The sequence below is a fragment of the Lotus japonicus genome, chromosome 5 (genome assembly GCF_012489685.1).
Source record: "Lotus japonicus ecotype B-129 chromosome 5, LjGifu_v1.2".
Classification (NCBI taxonomy): Eukaryota; Viridiplantae; Streptophyta; class Magnoliopsida; order Fabales; family Fabaceae; genus Lotus; species Lotus japonicus.
Genome location: NC_080045.1, coordinates 54,866,935 through 54,891,225, shown reverse-complemented (window position 1 = coordinate 54,891,225; position 24,291 = coordinate 54,866,935). Strand labels below are relative to the sequence as shown.

At 40.0% G+C, this 24,291-nt stretch overlaps 3 protein-coding genes and 1 pseudogene across 3 annotated transcripts; all 4 read right to left on the bottom strand.

The window, feature by feature from the left end:
- Nucleotides 1–11: 11 nt before the first annotated feature.
- On the bottom strand, nucleotides 12–1,535 carry LOC130720538 (peroxidase 5-like). The gene is made up of 2 exons (XM_057571190.1): nucleotides 1,197–1,535; nucleotides 12–913 (listed from the first exon to the last, which is right to left on the bottom strand). The coding sequence occupies exons 1-2, from the start codon at nucleotides 1,422–1,424 to the stop codon at nucleotides 134–136; spliced, it is 1,008 nt and encodes a 335-aa protein (XP_057427173.1). The 5' UTR covers nucleotides 1,425–1,535; the 3' UTR covers nucleotides 12–133.
- Nucleotides 1,536–11,360: 9,825 nt separating this feature from the next.
- On the bottom strand, nucleotides 11,361–12,610 carry LOC130719806 (peroxidase 5-like; annotated as a pseudogene).
- A 4,262-nt stretch (nucleotides 12,611–16,872) lies between these two features.
- Nucleotides 16,873–19,243, bottom strand: LOC130721076 (uncharacterized). Its single transcript, XM_057571807.1, has 4 exons — nucleotides 18,880–19,243; nucleotides 18,432–18,678; nucleotides 18,223–18,344; nucleotides 16,873–17,149 (listed from the first exon to the last, which is right to left on the bottom strand). The coding sequence occupies exons 2-4, from the start codon at nucleotides 18,670–18,672 to the stop codon at nucleotides 16,985–16,987; spliced, it is 528 nt and encodes a 175-aa protein (XP_057427790.1). The 5' UTR covers nucleotides 18,673–18,678; nucleotides 18,880–19,243; the 3' UTR covers nucleotides 16,873–16,984.
- Nucleotides 19,244–20,045: 802 nt separating this feature from the next.
- LOC130721075 (sulfated surface glycoprotein 185-like) lies at nucleotides 20,046–21,652 on the bottom strand. The gene is made up of 2 exons (XM_057571806.1): nucleotides 21,365–21,652; nucleotides 20,046–20,757 (listed from the first exon to the last, which is right to left on the bottom strand). Exon 2 carries the CDS (start codon nucleotides 20,751–20,753, stop codon nucleotides 20,151–20,153), a length of 603 nt encoding a protein of 200 aa, XP_057427789.1. The 5' UTR covers nucleotides 20,754–20,757; nucleotides 21,365–21,652; the 3' UTR covers nucleotides 20,046–20,150.
- Nucleotides 21,653–24,291: the final 2,639 nt, after the last annotated feature.

Genomic DNA, 24,291 nt, shown 5'->3' with positions numbered 1-24,291 from the left:
AATTGATCACAATCAAAGCTATAAGAATGATCACAAACAAAATTCAAATTGAACGAATGAACAAATAATTTTTTTTATCCAAAAATACAAACAAATGAAGAAGAAAAAGAAGAATCATTTCAGCTTCAGTTAATTAGTTGACAATGCTGCAATACTTCCTAACCTCACCTTGTGGACTTGTTAGCACATCAATGGAACCCATCTTAACCATTGCATCTGCAAACTTCACAGCCCAAGTTGAACCATGATTAGCATTGTTCACCACCATTTTCCTTGTAGAGCGGTCACTCATCAACGTCTGATCCGATGTCAACAAACCACGGTGATTCTTCAACCCCTTGTAGTACTTGCTGTCCAAACGATTAGGCGTGTAACCATCAAACACCACCGTTGAACTTGCGGCTGCTGCGCTATCACGAGGACACTCAGATTTCAACAAGGCAGCAAAGTTGGAATCCATAGAGGGATCTTGAGATTGAGAGGAAGTGGAATTGAAAGAGTATAAGCGATCAGAGAAAGAAGAACAATGTGAGACACCAATAGAGTGAGCCCCAGAAAGTGTAACCATTTCATCTACTGATAGCCTTTTTCGAGCGAAATTTCTAATGAGCTCCTCAGCTTTGAAGGATGGTCGTGGCAGATTCTGTGTCACTTCGTCACTGATGGAGATTCGACCATCTCTGCGTCCTGCAGCTACCGCGTAGTTTATGCCTCCGACTTTCTTAGCGCTGTCTCGTGCTGCGAATGCAAGAATGTCAGCACACGACACGGTTTCGGGACAGTGGGCTTCTATTTCGGCCTTGGCTTCATCGATGACCTCGAAGCCGCGTAGGCTTGGATTGTTTGCAGGGTGGTCTCTCTCAGATGGGTTACCAGCTTGTGTGGATTGTAGTAATACAGAACCATCACAACCCTGAAGCAAGCAAGGACACATACAAAAATTTCAGATGAATAATGATATTTATACCTACACTTTTTGGTGAACATACAATAGACATACACATTAGTCACGGTTTTTAGCTGTTGCAATACTTAGCGACGATTAGAAACTGCGGCTAATATGAGTCTATGATGTATACCCACACAAAATGTATGTAGTAATATTTTCCATTTCAGATATGCACTAATGAGATATATAATTGAGATGGATTAATTGTATGTAAGAAATTAGAATGAAGATATATGAAGTTAATTACCCTGACAAAGCAATCATGAAAATGCAGTCTGATTAGGCCAGCAGCAATGCCTGGGTTGAGTGAAACTGCTTTGTTAACAGCTCTTCTCACTATTGCCTCAGCGGATGGACATGTGGTCTTATAGAAATCCACCTTAAGAGATGTTGATGATGATGCTAGTGATGAAATTGAGAGAATGAGCACCAAGCTAGAGAGCATTACTTGCATGTGTAAAAGAGTTTTGCCCATGGTTGAAATTAATTTCTAAATGGCAATGGGGATGCTGAATTAAAACAGTATTAGATATGTGTTAATTAGTTTTTATTAGTCTGCAGGTACAGAAAGGAAAGTAATGAGAGGAGAATGTATGTAATTGTATGATGTTGGGTACTAAGGTTGAGGTGGAGAACCCTTATTTATAGGTTGGGAAATTAATATACTGTGAGGTGAGAGTAGGTCTTAGTCTTACCTAATTGGAAACCAAATAAAACGTGTTTATAGCTGCAGCCTTCAATATTAGATGGTAATTCAAGCAATCTTTCTTTGAAGTTGAACACTTCTTCTGGCTCCTGAGGTCCGTAGCAGTGTTTATACTGGCCACCACTCTCTAACTTGTAAGTTGTAACGTAAGAATATCATTTGAATATTGGGGAAAGATCAATGACTATCTATATATTGGCTGCTAATTAGTACGGCCACCTGAGGACAGACGAGAATATTTCTAGTCATTGACGGCTACATTTACATATGGCACTTGATAAACTTATTACCATATTAATTTACAATAGACGACCTGGTAATCATATGCCATGCCACTAGGTTATGCTTGTGACTTGTGAGAATGTAGTTATCATATTCTTTTTCATTCATACTTATCATTTTTTTTCTTTCTATTTTCACTTAACTTTTTCCTATTTCTTTTCTATTTCAATTACATCATACATCACATCTATTACTTTGTCTCTTTCATTTTTCTCCACTCTATTTCCACGTAAACACAAGTGTGGATAATACTGTCTTTTTTTCTAGAAAAAGATTTTTTATGTAAAAAATTAAACTTAAATAAGTTCTTGTTCTCCAATTTTATATTTAATTTTTTTTTGTTCCTGCAATTTTATTTATTGAAAATGAGAATAAATCACGACCGTTAGATCTAATCATGAATGATTCAGATTAAATCAAATTAATGATCATGTGATCATTTAAAAAAGTCATGTGACTTTTTTAAAAAGTCACATGATTTCATGTTTTAATCTAGACCATTCATGATTAGATCTAACGGTCGTGATTTATTCTCATTTTCTCATGTAAGATCACATTTCTCATAAGATACATCCTATATATATATATATATATATATATATATATATATATATATATATATTTCATGTGAGAGAATGGGGGCCAATTTAGGGGGAGCTATGATCAGAAACGGAAGCAGCAGTCATACGTGCATAATTCACGCCCTCATCAACATGGATTCCACCGTGGTCAGTATGAACGTCGTGCTCATCAATGGCAGGCTCCGATGGCGAGAAATACAAAAGGGGACGACACGAATTTGATTCCAGAAAGGCCTCATAACCAACGTCCTCACCCACAAGAAAATAAACAGCACAATTCCAATCAGCAAACACAGTCTTTTTCAATTTTCGTTGATGGTTTGGGGGATAGGATTACACTTGCAAAACTTAGAGCAGTATTTGGGAAAGCGGGAAGGCTTCGTGATGTTTTTATCCAGCAAAATAAGAAATATCACCGTCGCTTTCGCTTCGGATTCGTGCTATTTGCTAGTAATGATGAGGCATGGACAGCAATACGTAAGTTTCATGGCTTGCGACTTGAAGGGAATTACTTGGTGGTGCAGAAAGCAAGAATCCAGAGGCCACCACAAGCTGCAAGGGTTCCTTCCCCAGGGAAAAACCAGTATGAAATTAGAGGAAGAACTTGGAGACAGAAAGAAGAAATTTTGGTGCAAAAGCATGATACAGTACCTCAAAAACAGCAGGGCACATAACGTTTCTCCGGAAACTCAGAGGCATGTCAGTTACAGTTTGCTGCATCAGATATGGACGTAACATGGGTTCAACGATGTGCTCGGGCGAGAACCCTCACAATCAAGCCGGCTGAAGTATTGCAGGAGGAGTTCAGTCAAATCGGATTGTTTAATTTCAGACTAATCCCGCTTGGTGCGAATGAGGTGCTACTAGAGGTGCTACTAGAGTTCGAGAATCAGGTTATTCATTGGAAGAGATTGAGGAATGGAGGAAGAGTTTAAAAGCTGAAGGAATCGTGATTAAAGAAAATCATATCTTTGATAAAAAAATTCAAAATCAAAGATTTTCAGTTACAAGTTATTCTTTCAATTCCATTGATTTGCTTCAGAATAAAAATTATTATTGGCCTTTTAATTCCTTTTGCAGGGGCCCAAAAAATTATAACAAAAAACAAGGATTTGAGGCGTGTTTGCCTCACCAGTTTAGCAACCAAAAGTAGTTTTTTGGCCTTCACTCAGCTTCTGAGACTAAAACAACGTATGAACAAGGAAAAAGCCGGGACGTTTTTGTGCATACCACTCCAAACCAGATAATCAGACATCACATTTCAATCCCTTCTCCTGTGTGTGCCTTAGCATCGCCTGTGACACCATCACAAAATCAACAACTTACGTGTTCTCCTGGCTGTGAAGTTCCAACTGATTCTGTAACACCGGGTTTAGAAAAAACGCCAAATACAAATTCCTCACAAAAAAGTTCACAGCGTGGTCGACCAAAAGGAAGCAAGAATAAGCCAAAACCTTTGCCTGTTGATTTTTTAGAGCCTGTACAGGGAGAAGATGGAGTGACGACACGGGCTCAGAGAACTTGGTTACTCGGAAAGCAGTTGGGTTTGAGACCGCGAGGCTCGGAAGCGTTGATGCTCCGTGGTTTAGAAGCTCAAATTCGCCAAAACCACCCCCATCTTACTTGACATGTCAGGCTCATGGTTCTCTTAGAATGTTTGCGGCTTAGGCGGATCAACAAAGAGGGAAGTTTGTGAAGAGAGCAGTTTTACATTGGTTCTCCAGTTTTGCTGTTTTTGTTTGTTTGTTGCTGGTTCCTTTTTGCTGTTGTTTTATTTGTTGTTGTCATTGTTGCTGTTGTTGTTGTTGTTGTTGCTGTTAGGATGTGTTTTCCTGTTGCTGTTTGCTGCTGGTGCTGATGTTGTTGCTGTTGTTGTTACTGTTACGAAATTGACTGTTGTGTTGTTGTTGCTTACTGCTGTTGTTGCTGTTGCCTGTGTCTGCTGCTGCTGTTGTTAATAAATCGTTCTGGCCTGCTGTTGCTGCTGATTTACGTGGGCTATGATGCAAATTGAAGTAGATTTTGAGATGTAAAGGGTCATGGTTTGAGCTAGTGCTAATTTTTTGTTTCAAGGATTGTAGTGCTTATTTGTATTAGTGCAGAATGACTATCTCATGTTTGTGGTACTCTTTTTCCTTGCTTGGTTTTTATCCCATTGGGTTTTTCCAAGTAAGGTTTTAATGAGGCTCCTTCTTGGGATTTCGACTATATCATTCTGTGGGTTGGTGGTGGGTTTTAGCACAGCTCAGGTTTCTTTGTTGCTTTTTGTTCTAGGAATGAACATTAAAGAGAGGGATAGTACCTAGAGAGTGGAAGAATGTGCTAGAGGGAGAAAGAGAATGAGAGAGAGTGCTGAATTTCATGTGTTATTTGATAAAATGAGCTAAAAGTCCCTTACAATTGATAACTACCTCCTATTTATAGAGCTTGGGCACTACCTATTGGGCCAATTGGGCCTCTGAAGTTGAGGCCCAACTTAAGGCCAGGCTTTCGCCCTTGGGCGGGCTGAACCCTGGGCGTCGCCCCTCTAGGGGCTCGCCCAGTCCACTAGTCCACAAGACACCGAGCTCGAAGTATGAGGGTTAAGTGTGTCTTTTAAATGCTTTTACATGCATCATATGGTGTGCTGGAATCTAAGCTGCCAACATGGCTTGAGGGAAAAAAGAAGAAAACTACGTCGCCGACATGGCGTAAGCGAAAGGAAACAAGCATCTTTAGTCGCCCAGTCCACTGGTCTTGGCGAGCAACCCAAACCGGCAAGTCCACAAGTCCACAGGCGGCGGGAACGATCGCTTTGTACTGACGATTAGTTGGAGTAGGCGAGCGTCTTTCGTCGGCGAGCTAGGTGGCAGGCGTTAATCATGTACTGATCATCCAGGTGTTGGCTGGCGATGCCGTTGGCAGGCGGCTAAACTTCATTGGCGACATCGCTTGTTAGGCGATGGCGTTTAGTCTTCATGGTGGCGAGGCCTTTCGCGCTTTCCCTTATTTCAAAAACCTTTCAAATCTCTAACTGCTACATGTGATACGTCAGTTACGTCAGTTTCCCCCTTTCTCTGCAACCGTCACCTCACTCCTCATAACTGTCCAATCATGCGCAGTAACTCCTCATCACACGCGTCCCACTTCCCAAAAGCCATAATGACTTCCAACCTTCCACACGCGTCCACCACGCGTCACCCTTCCAACTTCCTCCCTTTGCCTATAAAAACCCTTCTTCCTTACAATCATCCCTTTCCGAAACCTCTCTTTACTTCTCTTATCGCTTACCAAGCTCCCTCTTCCAACTTCCGCTCTGGCGCCGTTGCCTTTCACCCTTTCCGCTACCCACTCTTCACATCCTTACCCGGTGAGTCCTCGTTCCCTTATCTCTGCATCTTATCTCTACTTGTCTTTTCCTTTTCCTCATTTAATTGTCAAAGATGGCTTCAAACCCTAACTCCCCTAATCACACCTCTTCTTCTTCTGAGAGTAACCCTGACTCTACCGCAGCCGGCGGCCTCCGTTTAGAGGTCCCGGAAATCCCCCATTACCGATTGAGAACTTTCGCGACCCTGCCTCTTCCAGTCCAGAGAGCACCCTCCCACGAAGCTATAGACCAACCCTCCGTTTTCCAGGATAGGGAGCTTATCGTGGAATTCGTGAGTAACCTTGGCGGTTTGTCTGACGATGATGAAATAAACGACAAACTCAGGATTTGGCCCTGCAGCGCTGAGGACCGCCCCTGGCTTCATAGGATCGACGGCGATGTGAAGAGATCCCATTTTTTCTTTGCATATGAGTATATGTTTGGCGAGCTTGGAGTCAGGCTTCCCTTTTCGCCCTTCGTTCAAGCCGTTCTCCGTGATATCAACGCGGCTCCTTGTCAACTCCACCCCAACGCCTGGGCCTTCATCCGGTGCTTCGAAATCTTGTGCGCCGTTGTTGGCACCGCCCCATCTCCCACCAGCTTCTTCTACCTTTACGATGTCCATCAAAAATAGAGGATGGATCTCTTTAAAGGCCCGAGCCGGCCGTAAGTGCTTGAACCCTCACAAGAGTAACGTAAAGTCCTCCTTCGCCCGGAGATACTTCCGCGTGGCGGTTCACCCCGCCTATCCTGAGACCTTTACCCTTAGGGACGGGACTGCCCTTTTTCCCCTCTACTGGACGGAGAAGCCCAATGGGATTACCGACCCTTCAGAAGAATCTTTGTCTGTCAACGACAAAGCCTTTTTGAATCTCCTCGCCCCGCTTCCTATTCTTGACTGCGCAACAGTCCTTGAGGGCGCTCGCCTCTCAAGGACACCCAAATACTTAGGTCACTTATAGTTTATTTTTATCATCTCCATTTCTCTTTCGTTTTTTCATCATCATTTTCTTTCTTACCCCTTATGTTGCTACTGACCCCTTTTTTCTTATTTATTGTTGCAGAAGATATGAACTTCACCAACGCCGAGCTCCTGAAAGCCCGCGAGAGGAAAATGACCCGTTTCTCTCCAAAGTTCAACACTGAGGGCGACGGGAAAAAACGGGGCGGTGCTGAGAACCAAACCGAGGGCGCTCAGGGCCCCAAGAGGAGGAGATTAGTCAAAGTCTCCTCCGTCGCCCCGGGGTCTGCAGTCGCCGGCTCCTCCAACCCCGGCGCTCAACCTACCGCTGCCGCTGTGTCCAAAGGCAAGAATGTTTCCGCCACTGCTACCATTGCAAGCTCCAAGTCTCCGACTGGCGGGACGAGCCAACTCCCTGCCGCCAAAGCTTCCGCCGCCACGGCCACCAAGTCTGCCACTGTCACAGCTCCCAATTCCGCTACCTTGACCGATGCAGCGCTGTACCTGGCCATATACTTCTTCAGTGACTCTCCTTCTCGCTGGCGAATGTTGTATAAATCATTGATCGTCACCTGCTGATTCTTATTCGCCGAGAACTGTACTAGAAACTTGGATGAGAAGTCTCTGAAATTCGAAATCGATCCGCGCGGCAAAGTTGTGAACCACGCCATCGCCGTCGATTTGAAAGTCGATGGAAACATCCTGCACTTCACCGCATCTGATGCCGCAATTATCACCATCTTCGTGTTGAAATACAGAAGATGATCTTTCGGATCAGAATCCCCGCTGTAAGAATCCAGAACCAACGTTTTCATATTATCTGGAATCGCCACATTCTCAACGTCCTCCGAGAACGGACGGAACTCAGCTACGGAATCCGCTTCTCTGCCTCCATCATCTTGTTGCTCGCGGCGGTAGAAATCCAACTGAGCTTGTAAATGCTCATTCCGCTGCTGGATAACGCCAATGCTGCGCATCATGTGGCGCCATTCCTCCTGCGTCACTTCCGGTTGTCGCTTTAGAGTAGGTGAATTCTCCGGTGAGCGCTCCAGAGATCCGATCTGCGAAGGCGATGGAGGAGGTGGTGGTGATGGAGGAGGAGAAGGCGGCAAAAAAGTGCGTGTAGCCTGTACTCCTGCTGTTCGCATCGGAGAATCCAAGACAACTCGCTGAGGCCGCCGAGGCGGCGAGATTCGCCGTCGCTCCGGCGAATGATGCTGCTTCCTGCGTCGAGTCTCCATCTAAACCAGGAATGACACAAACTCGATCGGAAAACGAACGCCGGCCACAGAATCGCCTAATCGTAATCAGAGATAGCCTCTTGCACAATCAATCCACGTGAATGGGAATAGAAAGTTTATCGTCCCCACAGACGGCGCCAAATGTTATAGGAATGAACATTAAAGAGAGGGATAGTACCTAGAGAGTGGAAGAATGTGCTAGAGGGAGAAAGAGAATGAGAGAGAGTGCTGAATTTCATGTGTTATTTGATAAAATGAGCTAAAAGTCCCTTACAATTGGTAACTACCTCCTATTTATAGAGCTTGGGCACTACCTATTGGGCCAATTGGGCCTCTGAAGTTGAGGCCCAACTTAAGGCCAGGCTTTTGCCCTTGGGCGGGCTGAACCCTGGGCGTTGCCCCTCTAGGGGCTCGCCCAGTCCACTTTTGGTTCTGTTATTTCAGATTGTACTTGGCTCATGCCTAGAGTGTTTTTTGCTCTGGTTTTTATAATAATATACATTTCATTTTCAAAAAAAATATATATATATATATTTCATGTGAGAGGAATGCTGCGAGGGTGGAGTGGGCAGAAACGTCGGCGTCGAGGACGGAAGGGGACGCTGCCCGACGGCGAGATGATTGACCAAAAAAGAAACAAAGAGAAGAGGCAAAGAGTGCGAGAGAGAGGATGAAGTGAAATCGTCGAAGTAAGGCCATAGAAGAGGAAGAAACAGGGTCACATGAGTTGTTAAATGAGAAGTTTAATCTGAACCCTTGATTTTGATTCAAGGGCTATTAATTATTCCTCTCATCTCTCACCATAAACCACTCCTCTCACCTGATATATCACCTATATATATATATATATATATATGGAACTAATGAATGGAATCTAGATGGCATGAGTGAACAAGCTATTCTTGATTTAACAAATCAAATGGTTATGGCTGCTATGGCTTATAAATCAAAAAACAATTCTGATCGAGCAGCTGCCTTGGTCATTACTCAAGGCTTCACTGGTCAGTTAAAGGGTTGGTGGGATAACTTAATAAATGAACAAGATAGAATGGTAATCCTAACCAAGACAAAAGAAAATGGTGAGGAAGATGCCGTTTATATATATCATGTGAGAAAGAAGTTCTTATATGAGAACATGAGAATAAATCGTGACTGTTAGATCTAATCATGGATGGTTAAGATTAAAACAACTTAGTGGTCACATTACCACTTAAAAATGTCATGTGACTTTTTTAAAAAGTCACATGACTTCATGTTTTAATCTGAATCCTTCATGATTAGATCTAACGGTTGTGATGTATTTTCATGTTCTCACATAACATCACCTTTCTCATAAGATATATATATATATATATATATATATATTAAATAGAGGGGGAAAACACGGACCCAAGAACCGGCCCAACAAAACACCGACGGTAGAGATGATACAAAAAACCCGAAGAACAACACACCAGCACCAAAAACCACACCTACCACAGCACCCATTGCCACCATTACCGCAAAACCCAAAATAACCTAGAACAAAGAAAAAGGGGTGAAACCAAGAAACCACCGGAGGAAGGGGTACAATTAGCAAATACAAAAGAGAAGCAAACCACCACTACTAAGACGTTTTGCGTGCGCAAATTTGAGATGCTAGTTAGTTCAAAGTCGTTAAATCCGTACAATCATAAACAATACATAAATGTTTCTCCATCAAGAGGACACTCCTACAATTTAATTTTGAGTAGCGCTAGTAACACTTTATTTGAAACTTTCTTTTTAACATTTTTTTATTAGTTAAAATTCATATAGGACCAACCAAATTGAAAGCATGACCCATCTAATTGAGTGGATCCTACATGAATTTTAACCTAAAAGTGTCAAAGAAAAAGTTGCTAGCAATTCTCACTTTAATTTTTATGGTTTTGTTCCATACTTGTACATATAACTTAGGTTTCAATTTTCTATTTTATAATATTTCATTGTTAACCGCTAATGTATTTGATTAATTCATATTCTATATATTATTTTCACTTAACTTGCATTTAAATTTCTAGGATTATGTATTTTTATTATGCTTTGGTACATATATTTTATTATTTTATCATTTATAAATAAAATTACATTAAATTAAAAAAAATTACATTTACTTTAATCATCATTTTCATCTTTATATACTTTATCCATATACTATATTATATTATTTATTTTTATTATTTAATTTATTTATATATTTTTTTAACTTATGTAAATGCATAGAAACGACAGGCGTAAAGGCCAAGACATCAATCAATCTCGACCAAGGAATCAACTTTATGAAAAACTTCCTCAATCTCGACAAAATCACCTAAAGGAAAAAAATAAATTGGCCAAACAATCCACCACAGAATTACCAAATCAATGAGCAAATGATAAATCAACAAAGTCGTCAAAAGAAGAAACAAAACCATAACAATCACGAATTATAGAAGCGATATATGATCATGCCCTTGATAGTCTCTTCTATGCCTCAAACAAGAGTATATAATTCGTCTCAAAATTAAACAGGCCTAACAGAAGCAAAGGTTAGAAGGTAGAGAAAAAGCCCAACGAAAGCCATCAAGTCGTTTTCTTACATTGGGTCGTTTTAGCATAAAAAGTTTGCACCAATTTCGACGCAAACACTAACCTGATAGCATTTTTACTACAAGTTCATTTTGGTCATAAAATCGACTCTTACTGTTTTTTACTGTTACATGCTCCAAAAAAATTAAGCAACAAAACAATGGGGTAAGCACCCAACAATGTGCATTGTGGATGCTGTAATAACTCTTTAACTTCTTTCTTCTTCACATTGAGATTTGGATGATTGCCTCTTTTTCATACTATTTTGATGTGGAATTTGGATAAATGTACATTTTGGCACAACAGGTGAGAATGTTGGACAAATGGGAAAATGATGATGAAAATAAACAAATCCAGATTCACCATGTGTTTTACTTTAAATAATTTGGAACATTTTATTCTTTCCCTTTCCTTGACAAAACAATTTGAAGAGGTCAAGTGAATTATTTAAAAGATCTAACATAATTCAAACAAGTAGCTCACTACCTTTTCACATTTCATTACAAGAGATTACACATTTACACTTGAACTGATAAACGAGCATGATAATTGATCATGCTCAAAGCTAAAAGAATGAATACAAACAAAATACAAATTCAAAGAATGAACAAATCATATTTTATCCCAAAACACAAACAAATGAAGAAGAAAAAGGAAATCTTTACATTAATTAACACAACAAAAGATTGCAGCTTCAGTTAATTAGTTAGCAACGCTGCAACTCTTCCTAATCTCACCTTGTGAACCTGTAAGTACATCAATGGACCCCATCTTAACCATTGCCTTGGCAAACTTCACAGCCCAAATTGAACCATGATTAGCATTGCTCAACACCATTTTCCTTGTAGAGCGGTCACTCATCAACGTCTGATCCGATGTCAACAAACCACGGTGATTCTTCAACCCCTTGTAGTACTTGCTGTCCAAACGATTAGGCGTGTAACCATCAAACACCACCGTTGAACTTGCGGCTGCTGCGCTATCACGAGGACACTCAGATTTCAACAAGGCAGCAAAGTTGGAATCCATAGAGGGATCTTGAGATTGAGAGGAAGTGGAATTGAAAGAGTATAAGCGATCAGAGAAAGAAGAACAATGTGAGACACCAATAGAGTGAGCCCCAGAAAGTGTAACCATTTCATCTACTGATAGCCTTTTTCGAGCGAAATTTCTAATGAGCTCCTCAGCTTTGAAGGATGGTCGTGGCAGATTCTGTGTCACTTCGTCACTGATGGAGATTCGACCATCTCTGCGTCCTGCAGCTACCGCGTAGTTTATGCCTCCGACTTTCTTAGCGCTGTCTCGTGCTGCGAATGCAAGAATGTCAGCACACGACACGGTTTCGGGACACGTAAACTTGGATTGTTTGCAGGGTGGTCTCTCTCAGATGGATTGCCTGGTGTGGTGGCTAGTAATACAGAACCATCACAGCCCTGAAGCAAGCAAAAACACACAACAATTTCAGATGAGTAATGATATTTATACATACACTTTTTTGTGAACAAATAATAGACACACACATTAGTCGCGGTTTTTAACTGCCGCATCACTTAGCAACGGTTAGAAACTGTATCAAATATTTGTGTATGTTGTATGCCCAAAATAATAGTGTATGTGCAAAAGTAATATTTTTCATTTCATATATTTTTTCATCTCAATGAGATATATAATTGAGATGAATTAATTGTATGTATGGAATTAATTAGAGTGAAGATATATGAACTTACCCTGACAAAGCAATCATGAAAGTGCAATCTAATAAGGCCAGCAGCAATGCCTGGGTTAAGTGAAACTGCTTTGTTCACAGCTCTTCTCACAATTGCCTCAGCGGATGGGCATGTGGTTTTATAGAAATCCACTTTCAGTGATGTTGAAGAAGCCAGTGATGAAATTGAGAGGATTAGAACCAGGCTAGAGAGCATTACATGCATGTGTAGATGAGTTCTACCCATGGTTGTAATTAATATCTAAATATGTGTTAATTAGTGTTTTGGTTAGCCTGGTACAAAGGAAAGTAATTAGAGGAGAAGGAGGAGGGTGTATTATGCAAGTATGTGTATGATTTTTGGATAATAAGGTGGAGGTGGAAACAACTTATTTATAGGTTGGGAAATTGATGTAGGAGCTTTTTAAGATAATTTTAGTATTTTAGTAATTTTACTTATTTGTAATTAGGATCTTTTAGGATCCTAATTATTTTTTGTTAGGAACTTATTTATTTTCAATTAGGATCTTTTAGGATATTATTTATTTTTCTATTAGGATATTTTCTTTTCCTATTTAAGCACTTGTAAGACATATCCCTTTTCAGTTTTGATTGATAATAAAATTTAAGAGTTTTCTCTTCTTAAAAAAAAAAATTAAAAAAAAAAAATAAGATGGGCTAAAATCCGATCGGGCTCATTCGACGAGCGACATCATCGTCGAAGCGCGCAGCCAGCCGCGCTACATCAGTTTTTAGGAGCTTTTTAAGATAATTTTAGTATTTTAGTAATTTTACTTATTTGTAATTAGGATCTTTTAGGATCCTAATTATTTTTTGTTAGGAACTTATTTATTTTCAATTAGGATCTTTTAGGATATTATTTATTTTTCTATTAGGATATTTTCTTTTCCTATTTAAGCACTTGTAAGACATATCCCTTTTCAGTTTTGATTGATAATAAAATTTAAGAGTTTTCTCTTCTTCTCTGGTGGATTCCAGTGTATTTTCTAGGGTTTTAGCGCTTGCTAATTTCCTTTCTGGTGGATTCCAGAAACCTTTTCCTTAGGATTTGCGCTTGCAATCCTAGTACGACTTCCGCTGTATCAAGTGGCATCAGAGCAGGCTTTCTCCTGTCTCTTTTCTTTGCTTGATCAACCATGGAAGATCAACCAATGACCAAAGCAGACCTGAAGGATGTTAGGATTGCAAGCGGATGAGCGTTGATGAGGATGTAAAAGAAACTAAATGCTTCTGTCCAGTGGTAATTAAAGGATTGATGAGCGTTGTCAAAGAGGAACCGATAATTCCAGAAGAGGTCCTAGAGATTCTAGAGGACTTTAAAGAGCTGACTGCAGATGAGCTACCCAACGAGTTGCCTCCGATGCGAGATATTCAGCACCACATTGATCTGATTCCGGGGTCTAGCTTGCCAAATCTTCCTCACTACAGGATGAGCCCGAAAGAGAATGAAATCTTAAGGGAGCAGATTGAAGACTTGCTGAAGAAAGGATTCATTCGTGAGAGCATGAGCCCATGTGCTGTACCAGTCCTCCTTGTCCCTAAGAAAGGAGGTCAGTGGCGAATGTGTGTTGATAGTAGAGCCATCAATAAGATAACTATCAAGTATCGATTCCCAATTCCCCGTTTGGAAGATATGCTTGATGAATTAGCTGGTTCTAAGGTGTTTTCAAAGATAGACTTGCGTAGTGGCTATCACCAGATCAGAATCAGGCCTGGAGATGAGTGGAAGACAGCTTTCAAGAGCAAGGATGGATTGTATGAGTGGTTGGTGATGCCTTTCGGGTTATCAAATGCCCCCAGCACCTTCATGAGGTTGATGAATCAGGTTCTGCGTCCATTTATTGGTTCTTTTGTGGTTGTTTACTTTGATGATATTCTGATTTATAGTAAGAACAAGAAAGAACACCTGGAGCATGTGAAGCAGGTGTTGCAAGTTTTACAGGAGAACCAGTTATACATTAATATGAAAAAGTGTACATTTAGCACCAACAAATTACTCTTCCTAGGTTTTATTGTTGGAGAAGAAGGGATTCATGTTGACGAAGAGAAGGTGAGTGCAATCCGGGATTGGCCCACACCAAAGTCAGTAACTGAAGTACGCAGTTTTCATGGTTTGGCTACTTTTTATAGGAGGTTTATCAGAGATTTCAGCACTATCACTGCACCTATCACTGAATGTCTAAAGAAAGGAAAGTTCAAATGGGGATTTGAACAGGAGCAAAGTTTTGGCCTGATTAAGGAGAAATTATGCTCTGATACCACTTGATACAGCGGAAGTCGTACTAGGATTGCAAGCGCAAATCCTAAGGAAAAGGTTTCTGGAATCCACCAGAAAGGAAATTAGCAAGCGCTAAAACCCTAGAAAATACACTGGAATCCACCAGAGAAGAAGAGAAAACTCTTAAATTTTATTATCAATCAAAACTGAATAGGCTATGCCTTACAATTGCTTAAATAGGAAAAGAAAGAAAATCCTAACCAAAAAGAAATAAGATCTTGAAAGATCCTAATTGAAAATAAAAGATCCTAATTAAAATAAATAAGTTTCTAACAAAAAATAAATAATATCCTAAAAGATCTTAATTGAAAATTAAAGATCCTAATAAATAAAATCCTAATAAAATACTTAGATTTTGTTTTGCGGGCCCGAGACTGATTAGATGGGCTAAAATCCGATCGGGCTCATTCGACGAGCGACATCATCGTCGAAGCGCGCAGCCAGCCGCGCTACATCAGTCAGCCGCGCTACATCAGAAATATGTTGTGAGGTGAGAGTAGGTGTTATTACCTTGAAAATCAAATAAAACGTGTTTAGCTGTAGCCTTCAAAATTAGATGGTAATTCAAGCAATCTTCCTTTGAACATTTCTTCTGGCTCCTGAGGTAACAGTACTGTTTATACTGGCCATCTTTTTTGTTTTAAATCTTGTAAGGTTAGAATATCATTTGAATATTAGGGAAAAAGCGATGACTTGGCTGCTCCAGCCACTTGAGGATAGGGACCAGAACTTGAACTTTTCTATTGTCTTATGGCTACTGCAGGCTACATATGGCATTTGATCTACTTGCAACATTTACAATGAATAGAGGACCTGGTAATGGCAAACTCAGCCACCATGACGCGTGCAAGAATTAGTTTTATTTCATATGGGAAGAAAAAAGACTCACTTTTTTCAATAAAAACTTGGGAGATTTCTTTTGCCATAAAAGTGAAGGAAGCGAAAAACTTGGGGTTGTAGACAGTTATAATTCATTCATCATGGTCAGCCAAATTCATGGCCGGTCGTGAACCGGTTGACATCGTTCACCTCATTAAGCTTCAACCACAAATCTAAAGCTTCTTCGTCACTTCTTAACTCAAAGCCTTGGGGTTGTTGACCATTATGATGCGCTTAGGAATGACAATGGGCACGGCTACGGATAGAAGGCAAAATTCAATAAGCAACTCGACTGCTAACATGTGACAATTCAAACACAATTACAACTTACAAGTTAACTTCGAATACTAAAGGTGAAAATAACTAATTCAAAGAAAAATTAGTTCTGGGTTGGGGAGGGGATAGTCCGGAGATCAATTCCCTGAGGGTGTAATTTATTTTCCCGATGTACAAAAAAAATAAAAAATTTGCAGATTTAGAGATGTGGCCTCTAAGCTCAAAACGGTGAACTTATTGGAAATAGAAGGCAAAATCAGAATAAGGATTGAAAATAGAAGGCAAAAGCCAAACATGTCATACTGGTCGTACCTGATCATGAAAGTCTCTCATCGTCATTAAGCATACGAGCTTGACTCTACACCGCCAGAGGTCTCAATGGTGGTGGGAGGCTCAGTGGGGAGGGGGAGGGCATACTTGGGGCACAAAGATGAGAAAGATTCAAAGATGCCCTTTTTCTAAGTTAACGGAAGAGTGACGGTGTAAAGTTCATTAGAGTTGGATATTGATGAGGTGTGATCAATAATTCACTCTTAGCACTGCATCTAAGTTCTCCCCTATACATTACCACAATACCCACATAAGCAAGAGTATTAACCTAATAACCTGGTACATTTTATCAAGCTACATCATTCAGACAAATTGTTGCAACTATCCCTTATAAACTACTTTTGATAACTGCACAAAGCAGTCATACGGTATGAACCAAATAGGCGACAAAGCTTGTAACTTAGGGGGATTAAAATTTTACATTGGACATGAAAAGGAGAGATACAAGCTCACCAATCACCATACATATGGATAGATCGAAACCCACGATAAGTGAGACTACAAATTTCTCACACCCGTGAATTTGAACTGCAAGATTTAGTAATATGTAGAGTGATCTAGCAGCAGAGAAATGTTTTTTCTTTATTCATTTTCGAGTAAAATGGGGAACATATATATATGGCATTACTCTCTAGGGACAGGAGGGGATTGAGGAAGTAATGAGAAGCTTCCCACTTCCATGTGTCAGAAAGAAAAACTGCTCAAAATAAGTTGAGTCACCCAAATAACAGACAACATTGAACATATTGAAAATATAAGAATTGTGATTAGTTCAAAGTACTAACACTTGAAAAACTAAAATGGTATTACCAATTGTAGAAGAGGTCCTAAACAAAATTAAGCAATAGAATTTTTCTTCTCTTTCTCAAGTCGTTGCAATTCAGCCAGCCTCTCTGCCCACTCTCTTTCCCTTGCAACTGCAGCCATTTTACGCTCTACCTTCTTAATGCTTTTCTTCCGGTTAGCCTCTTGCAGCTGAGCTTTCCTTTTCTTCCTCTCCGCCTGTAAGCAAAATAGAGTCCACATTGAACATAAGTTTATCGTAGGTGTAAAACGATTATCAACATAATTTCTGTTTAAAGCCTATTTGATTGATATGAAACTAAGGTCCAAGTTCTTCCAATTTTGAACCAATACCAGAGAGAAACTTTTGATAAGTTTTGAAAACTACCCCACCCTAATTCATAAGCAGCTCCTTATTCATAAAAAAATGGACATAACCAAAACCATTTAGCCACAGCAAATTGTGAAGTTGTATAAAACAAACCATTTTAATTAATTGACACTTGACAGTCAATTACTTGTCAAATAATGCCAATATATTGACAACATGATGATATGATACGTAAAAAATACATATAAATAAACTCCATCAGTTATTGAATTCAAACTTCTACGCTGTGGTCATACTGGCTATGGACATGAATATGGAATCATTTTGAGTTTTGACATACAATAGGAAATTAACTTGCTAACGAAGTAAAATAGTTGCATTTAAAGCTTGCATCATATGGTCTGGCTAAATGGAGTTAGTGGTATTAATCAGAAGTGATGTTATTAAGGTTTCAGAAGTACAATGCAGTCAAAAGAAGTAAAGATATGATTTTTCATTGCAAAATACTCTAAAAACCAAAAGATAATATCATTCTTCCAAACTCATTCACCTAATTAAACAACCAGATAGATGATACAGTTCCCTCATGGACAATATTCACAAACTATTGACACTGCCGTATGACATCATCAGATATCTCACCCACCATGTAACTGAATTATTAAGACAAAATCATGGCATGGTTTTGCCAATCAAATGGCCTTCTACAATATTAAATACTATGACTCGCATAACATGAAACTATTTCAGAATGAAACTGCCATCAATTTCTCACAAGATCAGCAAGGACAGGGAAATTCCTCCCCTGTCGCATTTCCAATACATTTTGAGCCCACCCTTATTAGAAGCATTACATTTTAAAAAATGGTTATTATTTTGTTTAGTCACCAACAAAAAAAACACCCTGAATACTCATAAACTCTCCAATACTCATTGCCTAACAAATAAAGGGAGAGCGTACCAATACAAAGGCTCGGTGCTGCCTCACGCGTTTCTTCTCATTCCTTCGCTTGACACTCCCTTCATTTGGCTTATTTGGAAGTATAGGCTCACCAGGTGTGTATTGAACCCAAGCATAAGGCCCTGAAAAACAACAACATAACAAGTTTGAAGTTTGAGATTGAATTTGAAAAACAAAGCATGAAAAGTGAAAATCCAAATCCAACTCACCAGGGGGTCTCAAACTAGCCCTCTTTCGACGGGGTTTATCAGAGGGTCGTCTCTTCGGGAAGCGAGTGTCCGTCAAGCTATGGAAGTGATTCCGAAGAGGGAAAAGCCATTGGGGCAATTTGCAAGGAGATTCCAACAATGCAGTCGTAGTAGGATTGGTGCAGATTTGTGAAGGTAAGGTTCTTGGTGATGAGAGAGACAGAGGACGAACAATGTTCCTCAGTGCTCCTATGAATCTCATTTCTCTCTGAACAGTGAACAGAATTGCATAACACAGATCAGCATTGCAAGCATGGATGAAACAATGAATTGAAATCATCAAGATCAAATTCAAAACAGTGAAAACAGATTTCAGATTTCAGATTTCAGAATTCAGAAGGAGGGAGCAGAAGGTGCAATGAGAGAAGTGAGAAGAGAAATGAGAAGAGGTCAGAGTCAGAACACTCACCAGTTCAAGCACAGTAAGGACTTCCAGAGGCGGTGGTGACCACTCCGACGGCGGCGATGGCTTCTTCTTCTCCTAGGATTCTTTCGTATGTGCGTGGCTTGGAAGGAGAATGGAGAAGAAACCCGTCCAGTAGGGGATTTGGGTTTGGCACCCCACCCTTTAGGCTACGCGCCCCAGCATTTTTTTTTTATTCCAAAACTACCCATCGGTAAATGATTTGCCGATGTCAAAATACCAATCGGTAAATCATTTACCGTTATTGTTCCTCAGTATGAACACCTTCATCCCATTACCCAGAACACGAAGAACAATATCGGTTAATAATTAACCGATTCTAATATTGTATCGGTATATCATTTACCGATTTGTAATCTGGAAGTTTGATCACCTTTTCACCCTTACTCCTCCCTCCACCAACCCCTCCACCATTACTCCTCCCTCCAACAACCCCCCACCAGCCCCCCATAACTCGCCCAAACTACCTTATTCTCCATTACTCCACTCCTCCCTCACATTTCACCTTCCCACCACCACCACCATCTCCACATTTCCACCACCACCACCACCAACACCACCACCACCAAGGGAAAGCTTTTAACTTCTGGTAAGTGTTGTTAGTTTTGGTACTTTATTTATAGTTAGTTTAAGTAGTTAGTTGTTAGTTTAAGTAGTTAGTTTAGTTAGTTAAGTTGGTAATTTAGGCTGCTGAATCGTGAACTGAATCGGTAAATGATTTACCGTTATAGTACCGGAATTTGATTTACCGTTATGGGGTCGGAATTTGATTTACCGTTATATGGTCGGTTATTGATTTACCGTTTTTGTTCCAGGGATGACAGAGTCATTTTTCTTTGGTGAATCACAATTGATACATGCTGCTGGATTGGAAAATGATAATCCAGAGGAGCAACCATCACTAGCTGAACCTCCGATTATATCTATAGATGTCTCTCATTTGTATAATACTGATCAGGTACTCATTGCACAAATTTTTGCATGCTTTGTTTGCTTTGTTTATGCCTTGTTTTATGCCTTATGCCTTGTTTATCCTGAAACAGCGTTTCCCTTTGAAAGATGATCTTATGAAATGGGTTCGCGACATTTCTATGGCAAATAATTTTGTTTTGGTGACAACAAAGTCTGATAGTGGTGCGAAGGGAAGAAAAGAATATGTCATTCTGGGGTGTGAGAAGCATGGTGCGTATATTCCCTACAGAGAACCGGATCTTGTTGAAGGAACGTCAACACAAAAGACAGGTTGTCCTTTTAGGCTAAAAGGACGACGTACGAAAGATGTACCGCGGGTCTGTGCGAAGAAGTGCCTGCCACGTCCAAGGAGCCTTGTGGTCAGGATAATGCGCAAGAAGCGACAGATCCTCAGGCCCCCCGGGAAACGGTGCCACCCTCTGGATGAGGTCGTCATCCGCGCCGCCCTCTGCCACCACATCTGGCACAACATCAGCAGCATCAATCTCCTCCTGGAGAATAAGAGGCTCCTCCTCCTCACCACTGGCCTCAGAAGCAGTCTCAGAAGCAGACTCCTCGCCACTGGGCTCCGAAGAAGACTGCTCGCCAGATGTCTCCTCAAGAGGTAACTCAACCATCGGAGAGACCGGAGTAGGATGAGGCTGAGGCTCAGCCGGAGTACCTGACGGAGCTGTAGTAGATGGACCACCTGACGGAGGTGTAGCAGACGGACACGGAGACGGAGCCCCGGCCGGAGTAGCAGACGGAGACGGAGACGGGGCCGAAGCCTCAACCGCCTGACTAGCTGCTCGATGGTCGCCGCGCCGCGTAGAAGCATGCAAGCGCTCGTGGCGATCCTCTGCATCATCGACTGTAGAAGATCGAGACCTCTTCCTCCCGCCCTTCATTCTCCTATGAAAAGCAAACAAATTTAACATCAAATTACAACTTGAACAACTTTAACAGTTACAACTTGTACAAACATCTCTCATATAGCAACAAACATCTCTCATATAGAAACAAACATCTCTCATATAGCATCAACACCCTTTCTAATTTGTCAATCTAGATAACTAAAATGCAACATTAAGGAAGTTCCCTAGTTCTAATAAGCCGATACCATCAACACCCTTTCCCAGTGTCATGACACTAAAATATTTGAAAATTTGTACAAAATATTCAGCCCAATAGATGGAGGAAAACTAAAAAAAACTGGCTTAAAAAAACTGCCTTAAACTGCCTTAAACTGGTTTAGAATCGGGAAATGTTTTCCCATTACAGAATCGGAAAAACATTTTCCATTACAGAATCGGAAAATGTTTTTCCGATTTTACAGTAACCCAGAAACCAGAACTGGAAACGACCCACTCGTGCCCATGACCGTTTCATGCCATTTCAGTCAATAAAACCTACCTCTAATCAATAATCAACTACCCTAGTGTTCAACATTCACCTAATAATCCATCAACTACCTCTAATCATCAATCAATGTGAGAGAATCAATAAAAATGGAACTTACCTTTTGAATGTAATGGAATGGGAGTTCCGGAGCTTTGAGGAAGCTTTGATGATGATGGGACCGAACGCAAGTTTGGGAGAGATTTGAAGAGGGAGTGATTTGGGGAGGGAAATGGGTTTTGAAAATTATGTTTCAAAACCTATCTGATGCTGTTATATCAATACGAATCGGTAAATGATAAACCGATACGTATCGGAAAATCATTTACCGATATTAATCCTGAGGGTTTCCGGTAATTTCCCCACTTTAAGTGGGGCGGGAAGCCTAAGGGCTGGGGTGTTAAACCCAATTCCCGTCCAGTAGCAGGTTTTGTTATTTTTTGTAAACCCCGAATTACCCTTTTAATTTGCTGGATTTAAGGCAAAATTTGATTTCCTCCTTGAGTGGTTAACTCGAATTGATATTGCAATTTTCAAAATTAAAGGACCCTGTTTGCACAATTCAGAGTGCTAATTAGCCTTAAAACAAATAAAACTTGAGCGATTTTTTTCTCTTCCTTTTTTTTGATAATCACTAAATTTTTTGCAACCTCGGCTGAGGTTGCAAATGGTACAACTTCCAAAGTAGCAAACAGTGATAAACCATTCTACCTCAACTATAATGGTTTATGAGTACTAATGAGAGTGTTTACTCAAATTTTCACCAAGAGAAGTTACTCGACATCACCTCGTCAAAGGAAAGTTTATCGACACCAGTCGAGATTTGGCCGAAGAGGTAGCCACAAAAAACACTAAGTTAGATGGCAGTAAGCCATAACTATGAATTTCGACCACATAAGGAAACGGCAGCTGAACGCACAAAGCGGTTACAGAAGAAGTGAGCAGTTGAGAGCAGTTGAGAACGCACACCTTCCCCACGATGCAAGAAGCTTCCAGAATCCCCCACGGCGCAAGAAGCTTCCGGAACAAGCAGGAGATCGTGGAGCATAACGCCCCACTAACTCACTTAGCAGAGGAAATAACCGCCAAGAACGCGTGAGAGGAAAACTGCCAAGGACATGTGAAGCAATGGAACACTATAAATAGGAGAAGATCATTCAGAAAAGAGGTTCCCAACTTGACTCTTAAAACTCCCTAAAAAGCTCACATGTCCGCATCAAAGAGACTTCAAGAGCCTAACGTGACGATGAACGAGTATGTTACAGAACCAGAGATTTATGATTCCTGCTTTGGCGCTTTGCTTTGTGTCTCAGTTTAAACTACTGTCGAGTTTTTGTTTAGTGTAACCTTTACCCTTCAAATTTCCCTTTATTGTATTATGCACTTTCCTTAAGTTTAATGCAATTCGAGTTTTATTTCTTTTAAATCGTTGATTTTCTGCACAACTTTATTTCAGTCGAAAAACACACATTTTGCACATAACACTTTGACAAGAAGTTTTCCCAAAAGAACCCTTAATTTTAAACATTTTCCAGTCGAATTGGAGAATGTTTATTTACTAAATATCACCGTAAATAGAGAGACAATGTGTGAAGTGTTGCTGAGAAATGCGGGCTAGCTCTTTAAATAGATAATATTATGGACCAGTGCATGAAATGCCCAATTGCAAGGTTGTGGCAAGAAAAAAGAAAACCAAAATGTAAGAACAAAAGAGAGTGAAAGCAAAGGGAAAGAACAAGAGGAGCAAAGGGTAAAAAACATATAAGAGAAGACTTAATAGCACTTTTGGTCCCCCACGAATGCAATATGTGCGAACAGGGAAGGAATTCTCTAACCAATAAGGGGGAATAACTCACCAAGTGTGCGTAGAAAACCTTCATTCAGGGGAGGCCTTCCTTATGGGTAGCTATAGGAGACCGTGTGGAGAAGTCGCAACTAGGATTTTTTACAATGAGAAACAGGGTCTACTGCTAGGGACATACATAGAACTCAGATCTTATCACCTATTATGACTCATGACTCACCCGCACACTACCATCGTTAATATGAAAAGGCGTGACACCCCCATGTATGTTTTTTATTTTCATAATTTAACTTTGTTAAAATACTCGTTGACTTAAGCGTCAAAGTGTAGAGGTGGAAAAAGGGATTTCCAAGATCAATTCCTGCGGGTGCATTTTATCTTTCCGATGTAAAGAAAAAATCTTTATTTTTAATACTTTACTTTGTTAAATTTTATATCTTCATTTTACTTATTTCACATGATTGTTCGTTCATAAATATAATTGATTTTCTCACATCATTAGAATCTGATTGGTTGATGGTGTAAAAAAACTTTACACCGTCGGTGTATAAAAATTAAACTCTTTCTAGAAAGTAAATCATAATAAAACTACATATTTAGAACACGTTACAGAAAATTAAGATCATATGCATATTTTTTTATTACATTTCGCCTTAGTAATACAATTAATTCACATTTATAAAAACAATGAATAAATAAATAAAAATATAAACTAGGGGAATTTTTTACATATGAAAAGAGAGGTAACTATGAAGTACCTCATTATTTAGTAATGAATTGGGTTTTGGGTGTTGAGGGTGAGTGCTAGGTTTGAACCCACAACATGTTAGAAGCATTGGACAGCCCAAGCCACTTGTGCTGCATGGTTTGGCAAGATAATGTAGCAAACTAATTTTTATAAACAACACTATAATGAAATTCTGCATATATCCAATTAAAAGAGGATTTTTTTTTATTCTTTCACATGTGTAAATATATTTGTTGAGTATGACTCATAGATAATGCTAAGGAACCCCACAATACAATTTAGGGGTATAATTCTAATATGAATCATTAGTATCTTGTATATAGTTGTAACACTATAACCCTATAATATTTTGAATCCTAATCAAATAAACGGAACTATAACTGCTCTATACTCGCAATCCACACATAGAAATTTAGCCGAACTACGTGACTAGAGTTTTTATGTGTTTCTCAATCTACTCTTTATTTGCTCATTGTTGTTCTAACGCTATTTGGGA